Below are 10,694 nucleotides of genomic sequence, written 5' to 3'. Positions count from 1 at the left end.
CCTGTTTTCCAGTTATGAAGTATTGGCCAAGTTAGACCTCATGGAAAGAGGTGTGTTCATAAATTCAAATCAGGATTTAGTTGTATATTTGTGTACATTTTTTCTTTAGATAGATATACTGAAATTGAACCTCAGATTAGTGGTACTTTTTTTTTTTTTTTACCTTCAGTAATAATTTCTTAAGTTTTTATATTTTTTCTTTTGATATTTGCCTTTCTCAGTCTCAAGTTTATAGAGGTGCAAATCTTATTATAAAACTTAGTTTAAAAAAATGTGGGGCAAAATCAGACCCTTTTTCTGTCTTACTTCAGGACTGAGGGAAGCAAAAGTAATTTTTAGATTAGATTCCTTATTGTGGATGATTAGAAATGCTGTAGTAATTTGTAATTCTGCATACTATAATTTTTACTAATGTCTTACATAGTATATTCTATATACTGTAATTCTTATAGACTCTCAGTAGTTGTATATAAGATACTCAGTAGTCATAGTATATGATACTAAGGCTTAAGTCTGTTTCCTAAAAATATTTGTGTGTAGTGGTTAGTCTTTTAATAGTCTTATGTTCCAGTAGGTAAAAAGTGAATGTAAAACAATGCTTTGGTCTTAAAGTTTATTTAAAAACAGAACTTCCAAAGTTTTACTATACTTATACTTAATGAGTCTTTAGTGGCCCCACATGTCCTCTGCACAGATTCTGGCATTTAGTCTTACAGCACCAGCACGTCTGAAGAGCAAAGGGATCAGGCCTGCGGTTTTCAAGCTCTGTAATGACTGCTGTTTGGATAAAAGGTGTTGGTGGTTTTTATTTTTTTGTTTTTAAGCATCATATATCTTTGGGCATCTGATAAAACTCTAGATTTTCTCTCCAGAGAAATAGATAGATACACAGCCCCTGCTACAATACTCAAATCTGCTTAGTGCACATCTGGTGAATTAACCCTCAGATTCTCCTGGTTTCGTACTGGAGTTGTGCGAGTTGGTACAGGAACAGCAGAGACGATCATCAGTTTCTTGTAACTATCTAATATTGTCATTCCATGTTACCATTCATCATGGATCAACATTTTGGTTCATTGTGATTGAAGTTTACTAAGGCTAAGCTGTTACCTGCTAAAGGTGGTCCAGAAAGGACAGCCATCCCAGCAAAGAAACTTGCAAGTCCCAGAAAGCTTTGAACTGTAGAATTCCCAGACAGATCAACCTGTAGGGATTAGAATCCAGTGTTAACCATACTGAGGGTGGTATTCTACAGAGACTTTTACCTACAGAGGGATAAAATACTGTGTATGTTGTCTCAAGCTATGAACAGTTGGCTTCTGAGGTGGTTTGGATGGAATTCTACCTGATATGAACCATTGGTTTTTATTTCTTTTGAAAAATCTTTTAGTTAGTTGGTTCGGGGATATTTTTCCACCTGAGTCTCACTACTCTTTTCTGTTAGGAAATGATAAACAGTTGGAGCTGATAGTATTCTTCAGTCCACCTATGGTTGAGTACCAACTGGTTTATAAGAAATCAGATATCACAGGAAATTGATTTAAGTGTTAGAAACTTTTAATTTTTGCTTAAGCCTCGTAATACTCTTCACCACTTATGCTAATATTGATACCAGGCCCAAAGATTCCTGGGGATTATGTTCCAGCACACTGGGGACCTAGTTCTAAGGACCCATGGGGTTCCAAGACAAACTCAGTATTTCTACAACTCCATTCCATTCAGCTCTAGGATTTTATGTCGGTTTGGGATAAAGATGGAGAGGAGTTAAAAGCACAATATCCCTGTTAAAGTATACAGAACTTCTCTCAACAAGAGAGAGGTCATCACTTGTCAGGAAGCTCCTCTTTCTTTTAAGGAACTCTTCCCAGATGTATCCTAGAACCAAAGAAATTTCTGGAGCTGAAGTAAAGAATAGAAGCCTAACCTGGGAGACTGATAAAGTAGAATCCTTCTGTTCCCTACTTTGCTTTTCTTTCTTTCCTGTTCCACATGGCTAGTCCTTGGCACCCCACTCCAGTACTCTTGCCTGGAAAATCCCATGGGCAGAGGAGGCTGGTAGGCTGCAGTCCATGGGGTCGCTAAGAGTTGGACACGACTGAACGACTTCCCTCTCACTTTTCACTTTCATGCATTGGAGAAGGAAATGGCAACCCACTCCAGTGTTCTTGCCTGGAGAATCCCAGGGACGGGGGAGCCTGGTGGGCTGCTGTCTATGGGGTCGCACAGAGTCGGACACGACTGAAGTGACTTAGCAATAGCAGTCCTCTCATCATCCCTCCTTACAAGATAAGATGAATAGCTGGATAGGATGTAGCTACAAGGTTTCTGAGGCCTTGGGTATGTTGTTTTTGTTATTATAAAAGTAATACAAAGTATGTTTTTTCTTTGGGGGCGATGATGATTCATACTTTTACTAAATGGTGTAAGAACATTAACGAGTGTGTCTACTCACCAGTACAGGAAGTATCAATGCCAGGTAACCACCGGAAAAGACAGCAAAGGAGATGGTATAGGTCATAAGTAATGGAAATGTGGTGGCTAAAGGAGCAAGCAGGTTAGTGATGCCACAGAGGATGAGGTAAGACTTGTGGTAATGATACTTCTTGATCCAGTTTTGATCAGCAACCCATCCAGAGATAATCTGACTGACTGTTTCAATGATACCTGGAACAGTATTGAAAAGGTCTTATGAAATCCCAATTGCATTTTTCTAGCCCTTTTGAAAAATGTAAATGGATAAGGCATCTTTTCCTATGTCATAAGACTTCATTCACCCTGTGGCTAGGACATATGAGGGAAAAAATGGTTTAATTTGTATCAGTTCAGTTCTGTTGCTCAGCTCAGTCATGTCTGACTCTTTGCGACCCCATGTACTGCAGCAGGCCAGGCCTCCCTGTCCATCACCAACTCCTAGAGTTTACTCAAACTCATGTCCATTGAGTCGGTGATGCCATCCAACCATCTCCTCCTCTGTTGTCCCCTTCTCCTGCCTTCAGTCTTTCCCAGCATCAGGGTCTTTTCCATGAGTCAGTTCTTTATATCAGGCGGCCAAAGTACTGGAGTTTCAGCCTCAGTCCTTCCAGTGAATATTCAGGGCTGATTTCCTTTGTATCAGTAGATTGTATTATTTTTGTACCTATTCTAAACATTTAATGAAATACTGAAAAAACTCCTCCAGATTTGGGTTGGAGTCGTCATCAAGTGTTTATTCTGATTGTGTTTGGAAACCTTATACCACCAAACTGGGAATACCAGGTTATAGAAGACCCTGGGCTCAGCAGGCCTCCCTTGAAGAGGTCCTACGGGTGAGGAAGTGAGATTTCTTGAGGATTAGTAGACCCACAGGTTAGTGTCTTAGGGAAGTCAAATGGTGAATGACTGGAGTATAAATAATAAAGTCTTAAACTGGAAAAAACAATAGATGTTGAGACACTTTCTTAAAATTGCATATGAGGTATTGCATATGAGGTTTTGGTAGTTAAGTCCTCCAAAGGTTATTATGGTTAACTTGAAAATATGTAGGAAGTCTGGAAATGGGAAATCATGTTTTGAATGGTGACGCTGTGGTGTAATTTGAATAAAATTTAAGATTAACATTTTTTACTGAGTTTCATGGTAGTAGAACCTTCTTATCCTTTATCCTATTATATGTAATGTACCAGTTAAATACTGAAAGAGATTTTCACGAAGAGAAGCTTGAACTGTGGTTGTTTTTTACTTAAAATTCTTCCTATGGTTCAAATGGCAGATTGCTCCACAAAAAGGTATTTAAAATGCATACTGCCATCTCCATATCTGTTTTTACAGTTTTTTTCCTAGAATGCATATTGAAACTATTATATTCTGGCCTTGTTGTAAAACCCTGTGTGTGTGTGTGTGTGTGTGTGTGTGTGTGTGTGTAAGTTTCTTCAGTCTTGTCCAGCTCTTTGTGACCCTGTGCACCATACCCTGCCACACTCAGCTGTCCATGGGTTTCTCCAGGCAAGAATATTGGACTGGGTTGCCATGCCTTCCTCCAGGGGATCTTCCCAACCCAAGGATCAAACCTGAGTCTTCTATGTCTCCTGCATTTGCAGACAGGTTCTTTAGTACCATTAGCACCACCTGGGAAGCCCTGTAAGACCCTGCTGCTGCTGCTGCTGCTAAGTCGCTTCAGTCATGTCCGACTCTGTGCAACCCTGGAGACAGTAGCCCACCAGGCTCCCCCGTCCCTGGGATTCTCCAGGCAAGAACACTGGAGTGGGTTGCCATTTCCTTCTCCAATGCATGAAAGTGAAAATGAAGTCACTCAGTCGTGTCCGACTCTTCGAGACCCCATGGACTGCAGCCCACCAGGCTCCTTCATCCATAGGATTTTCCAGGCAAGAGTACTGGAGTGGGGTGCCATCGCCTTCTCCGCTGTAAGGCCCTAATCTGATCTAAATTGATACCACCAGACATTTCAGTAGAAAACATCAATTTAGCTATGTATCTTTTTCTTGGGCACACAAGTTTTATGACCGAAGCAGTTGGAAATGGGGTGCTGTAAGTTTTGCAAGGACTTAGTAAAAGTCTTTTCCAGAAATTGGCGAAAGAGAAGTTAATGTTGTGCTACTGAGAATTTCCAGGTAGCGCAAAGCAATTCTGTTTCCTTCATTTTCACTTTTTTAGATTCCCTGTTTTGTTAGCTGACAGAATCCATATTTTCTGGATCAAGCATTCTGTTTCCATTTATTTTTATAAATACTCAACTAAAATGATTGGTTTTATTTTTTATTCTAGTTCAATTTAAATGTTAGCCAATCCATTAATGACTAGCCTAAGTACACATATTTATCTTATCCCTTTACTATGAGTTAAAAGGGGAAATTTGTTAGCTACAAATATTACTAAAACATTATTGAATGCTAACGATAGTTCAGGTACTATTTTAAACTCTACATGCATTACCTGTTTAATCCTAATAACCTTACGAGAGTAGATACTATTATTCATATATTGCAGATAAGGAAATCAAGACACAGAGGTGGCAAGTGACTTGCCCAAGGTCATGATGGTCATACCCTGCAAAAACTTGAACCTGGAAAATCTAGCTCTAGAATCAGTTCTTTCAACCACTGCACAGTCCTGTCTACATCAGATTTTTTTTGCTTCCTAAAATGACTGTTTCCACTACGATCCAGTAAGGTTCAGTATCTAGCAAATACTTAGCTACTGATAGAAAATAAGACTTGGTTTGGGGTCCACTGTCTTGTAGGGAGAGCTTGTGTGCAAGATGCAGTGACAGATCTGTGAAAGGGAAGGCTTGCTGCTCCCATCAGCTTCAAAAAACTTGCTTTTCTGGCCCTCCCAAAACTCCTTTTTAAAAATATTATTTTTCTTCAACTTTTTAATAAAATGTAACCAATTTTTGTAGAATATATTTTTCCTTTTGAGGGTGAGGTAGAAGTAGGCTTTCTTACCAGCTACAGAAACAAGGTAGGAGGCATCCATGATGTTTATCCCCAATGTTTTGGCTCTGGCTACCAGGTGAAAGGTAGGGATGAAATATGCCAGCTGACTGAGAACAAAAGACCACGTAAATATGTAGAAAAAAGGATTCTTAAAGAGAGAAAAGTCAAAGAGTTTTTGTTTACAGCTCCGTGAAGTAGTTTTTTTCCAATAAGTTTCTTCATTAGTTTTTCGGAAAAGTCCATTTCTGTTATATTCATTGTTGAACTCTTTGCTTTGATTTTGTGAGACAGTTAAACTTATACCTGGTCGTCGTTCCTTCTGCATAATACTGTCCTCAATGGCCGACTCTTGTATCTCATTGCAGCATGATGTTTCTGTTCCACATGCTGCCTGTGGACCAGTTGGAGACAAACTACTTTCATCTTTAATATCAGAATCGCTCGTGCTTTTGATATGAATGGGTCGCAAGAGCATACTAGAAGGAACCAGATGCAATATGATAGCTCCAAGTAATATAAGAGCACCTAAACAGAGAAAAATTGAGAAGTTAAACTCAAATTACCTCTTTGATTTCACAATACTCTGTATCCTTAGACTCAGAAGAGGCCCCACCACGAAATATTCAGTCATAGTACAATAATTTCTGAAAGCACTGCTTTGTCTTTGAATTTAGCTGAAAGTATTTAAATCCATTGACTTAACTGTTAGCTGTATACACTGCTGTATCCTTGTGAAAACAGGGAGACCTTTGGAGATAGCCAGAAAGCCATACCAAAGGTGGCATGGGAGGAGTTATTTGTACTAAAGGAAAAAAATGTTTTGGTGTGTGGGGGTAGAGAGGGGGAGTCATATTTCAAATGATAGAAAATTACAATGTGTTTTAAATCCTGATTTGAGGCTTTAGATTTAGGTACAGAAAATACAGAATTGGGCAATGGGAATTATTTGGAAACTGCTTTAGAAGAGGAGATAGCCATTTCATCTCATGATGTTTTAAATTCCTTGAAAGAAGACAGATGCCATTGTTGCCCTTGAAACTGAGTAGTTGCTTGACTTCAGCATGTCCTGACCAAAGCTGTGACTCGTGTGTATTGCTTCTAGAGATAGAATTGGCTGTAGGTTCTACCATCTGGCTATCTTGTCTTAGGGATTTGTCAACTGGTCTTGTTCACCATATTAGTGATTTTTTAAATCAGGAATGGAAAAGGGAAAGTTCAACAAAACTGCTCTGTAGGTAGGAATAGTCATGTATATTTACATATACATAGTTTTTTTCGCCAATAACTTGAGGTTATTTTAAACCAATTGTTTCATCTCAGGTATGAGAAAAAGTATAGAGTGAATGATTTTTATTCATGAAAATTTTATATATGACAGTATATAAATATTATTAAGGAACATAATCCTCTTTTTGCCTAATTCCATCCTTTTTAGTGAATCTAATGGAGGAGTCTTTTATTTTTATCTTTTTTAATGCAGATGTTTTTCTTAAAGAAAAAATGTGAAAAGAGAAGGCTTTGAGGAAGGGATTCTTGCTTCCCAGGAGTACTGCTATCCCTGCAAAGGTGTGCTCCCTCAGCCATACAAATTGCTTTCCATCCCCTCAGACTTGAATTCTGAGTTGCCTGTGTAGGCTGGCAAGGCCTTGAAGGAATTCAGAGTCTCTTTTGCTATCTGTTCTCCAGGGAAGAATCATGATCACCTCCTCTCTAGTCATCAAAGGGAGAGGGCTCAACATTAAATCTTGCAGAATTGATTGTGCAGGTTCAGGACTCACCTGTCCAGTCATACAGATCTATTAGGACTTTGGTAAAGGGTGCTAACAGAAATGTCAGTCCCATCCCTGAACGGGCAATAGCTGTAGAAAGAGCTAATCGTTTTTTGAAGTATTTGGTAGTGACCACAGCAGCAACTTGGTACAAGAAAGCAGAGCCCAAACCTAAAAGAAAAATATAATGTTAATAGCTAGGAGTCACTTTCACATTAAGTGGCTTGGTACTGGATGAGATATTCTCCCAAACCTGAGATAATATAAGTAGGCCTTTGAACTCACAGTAAAAGGAAAGTTTCCTGGTTCCTTTTTTTTTTTTTTTAAGTCTTATTTTCACAGTGGACTCACCAGGTAAAAATCCCATAGTCACACAAAGAAAGGGAATGCTTGTAGCCCAGCTGCTGATCAGATATCCACCAGCAACAAGGAAAGCCCCAAGACTGGAGGCAGTTTTCTCTCCAGTTATGTCACAAATAACAGCAACTAGGGGACCTTGGGAAAAGAAACAAATACAAGTTACATATGCCCCGGCATCCCTTCTCTTCTGGTGTACAGTTTAAATGGGCAACTGAAGAAAAATAAAAGGACTTTACTTTTGTGTATCCTTCAAAAGGGTGTCTGTATTGGGTTTCTTAATATTCCTAGTTCCACACTATTTTGCTTTTTTAGAAGAAGAGTTTTTGTTGTTTTTTGTTTGTTTTGAAGAAAAGATGATATAAATAAGATTTGGAATGGAAGCTTACTGAAAAGGTATTATAAAACTTCTGCAAGAAAAGGTTGTGTCTAGTGACCTATAACTAGAACAAAGCTCAGTTATTTATCTACACTGTGATGAGTATACTTAGATGATCAGGTCAGAGCTTTATGGTCTGACTTGCCAGTTGAGAGACTGACTCACTGAACCTATGATGTTAAATAGATTCTTCAACGTCATTTGTTTGAACCCTAATTTTTCCAGTTTTGCCAAATCAAGTGGAGGTAAAGTCCTTTTCTCAGCTTTACATATTGATAAATGAACCTGAGTTTTCGTAATGCTTCTGTCTTGAATGACTGACAGATGAGTCTTCTTGAAATTGCCCTTTGTGTTCCTTCTCCTTGGACAACAAGCTTATTGTTGACTTTATACCTGCAAAAAAACGAAGTGATGACATGATAGATCCAATCCAACCGGTTTGCTCTGAGGTGCCTTCAAACTCTTCTTGAAAAACCACAAAGAAAATTGCAAAAGTCTTGGTCATCCCCATCACAAATACATTTACCTAAATCAAAGCAGAACAGAGTCCAAGTCAGGTGGTGAGTAAGCCATTATAGGGGAGGTTAGAACTGCTGGCAGCTGTGATTCTCTGGCTCACCTGTATTTTACCAGTTTGTTTGTCAGTTCCTTTTTGTACCGTGTTATATTTTATGGGGCGGTTGTCCCATTAGAGTGTCTAATCACATTACATGAAAGCATCTCATTTAATCCTCATTACGGAGCATGGAATAGGTATGTCAATATTGTATTAGAAATTCAGGGAACTTCCTTCCACGCTCCCAGTGCAGGGGGGTCCAGATTTGATCCCTGGTCAGAAAACTAGATTTCACATGCCACAGTTAAGAGTTAGCATGCTGCAACTAAAGATTCTCTGTGCTGCAATGAAGATCCTATGTGTCGCAAGAAAGATCCAGCACAGCCTGGTAGATAGGAAGAAATACAGGAAGTTAAGGTTTAGAGAGCTTAAAGGTCATATATTGACCAACCACTGTACCATTCTGTTAACAACAGCATCTGTTCAAAATAGCTAATTCTAGGTACCTCTGTGAGAGAGATGTGTTGGTCCAAAAGAATTGTTCTGGGAGACTTTAGGTTAGCTAGACTAACCTAAGAGTTTGCTTTAACTCGGCTTTTCAGCTGAATATGCCTGGACAGCAAGGGTAATGAGGATGTATGGTCACCTTATGTTTGAGTCATGTGCCCCAACTCTTTGGTCCCACCTTACCCTCCTTGCCCGCACCATCCTTCTCCTCTCCACTAGGGGGAGCACCCTCTTTGAGGTCAGGTGTGCTGTACTCACATTTTGGAATTCTGATTAGAAGGGGGGCAGTGAGGAGCAAGGTTCTGAGGGGAACTGGAAGGGAGACTTAGCCAGTCTCTGTAGTCAAAAAGCCCAGAAACCACTCCTACTCACTCTGTCTCCAGGGGCTTCCTAGTGGCCCCTTTCTTTTCCTTTGTTCAGTGACCTTGTTTGAAGGCTACTTTCTCTGCTTTGAAGTTGGCCATGGTGGAGAGATTCCCTGGTGGCTCAGACGGTAAAGTGTCTGCCTACAATGTGGGAGACCCGGGTTCAATCCCTGGGTCAGGAAGATCTGGAGTAGGAAATGGCAACCCACTCTAGTATACTTGCCTGGAAAATCACATGGATGGAGGAAACTGGTAGGCTACAGTCCATGGGGTCGCGAAAAGTCAGGCACAACTGAGCGACTTCACTTCCTATGCTTTGTGGAAGGACCACAGGTCCTGGGTTCCTTATCACTGATTCTTTCTCTCTGGTTCTGCACTCATCTCAATTTATAGTGAGATAGACATAGACAGTCATTCACTATAATTGGCTGTCCATGGGATTTTCCAGGCAAGAATACTGGAGTGGGTTGCTATTTCTTTCTCCAGGGGATCTTCGGACCCAGGAATCAAAACTTGGTGTTCTGCATTGCAGGCAGATTCCTGCATTGAAGGTGGATCCTTTACTGACTGAGCTATGAGGGAACTCACGGTGTAGTTGTGAATACTGTGTTCTGCCTGCAGTCAGCCTGCCTCTGCTGGAATCTTGGCTCTGCTTTGTACTAGGGGTGTGAACTTGGGTGAACTACAAAAGTTACACTTCCTCTTTTGTAAAGTGGAGATAAAGGACTAGTTCATAGTTCATAGTTCCACCTAGTTCATGGGACTGTGAAGACAAAATTCTGGTAAATAATAACCTATTAACTATGTTTTTATCATTTTGTATAACCATTCTGCTTTCCTAAGAGCTCGAGACTCATATTACTGTCTGCGATATCTTTCTAACTCAGGTTAACTTACCCAGAACTAAATTCATCTTTCTCTTACCCCATGCCTGTGTTTCCTTTTCATTTCTCTTGATTGGTACCATCTACTGACTCATCCAAATCAGAGACCTGCCTCCATTTAGAAACTTCCTTTCCTCAGCTTCTACCTGCTAAATAAAGTAATCAAGACGTTCTGCTCCATCCTCACCAATAGACTCTTCAGATAAGTATTATTTCTTGCCTGGAGTGAGGGACTAGGAATCAGTGGTGGCTCAAAGGCTTCAAAAGATGGGATAGGGAGGAGGAAGTCCTTTAATGTATTCTTCCCATTCTGACTTGATAGAAACTATAAGACTTTACTTATTTAGAGTGAACAATGCTATGGGTACCAGGGCTATATATTAAAAAATGAAAAGTCATTTTATTTTATCAAGCACTTTGTAATCATAATGTTCCTCAAAGGTGC

General features: G+C 39.7%; 1 protein-coding gene across 5 annotated transcripts in view; it reads right to left on the bottom strand.

The window, feature by feature from the left end:
• Positions 1 to 10,694, bottom strand: part of SLC16A4 (solute carrier family 16 member 4) — a 30,429-nt gene that overhangs the window by 7,994 nt on the left and 11,741 nt on the right. For 2 of the 5 annotated variants that reach the window (XM_061410874.1, XM_061410875.1), the window contains 6 exons: positions 8,223 to 8,463; positions 7,553 to 7,696; positions 7,211 to 7,372; positions 5,442 to 5,957; positions 2,453 to 2,664; positions 1,111 to 1,204 (listed from right to left, as the gene is read on the bottom strand). In XM_061410874.1, the coding sequence (XP_061266858.1) occupies positions 1,111 to 1,204; positions 2,453 to 2,664; positions 5,442 to 5,957; positions 7,211 to 7,372; positions 7,553 to 7,696; positions 8,223 to 8,463 (1,369 nt within the window). Of the gene's footprint in view, positions 1 to 1,110; positions 1,205 to 2,452; positions 2,665 to 5,441; positions 5,958 to 7,210; positions 7,373 to 7,552; positions 7,697 to 8,222; positions 8,464 to 10,694 lie in introns of those variants that run through there. The other 3 variants (XM_061410877.1, XM_061410876.1, XM_061410878.1) reach the window with 3 other exon arrangements.

The sequence above is a fragment of the Bos javanicus genome, chromosome 3, assembly GCF_032452875.1.
Source record: "Bos javanicus breed banteng chromosome 3, ARS-OSU_banteng_1.0, whole genome shotgun sequence".
In the NCBI taxonomy this organism is placed as follows: domain Eukaryota; kingdom Metazoa; phylum Chordata; class Mammalia; order Artiodactyla; family Bovidae; genus Bos; species Bos javanicus.
This window is presented reverse-complemented; position numbering and strand designations above follow the sequence as displayed.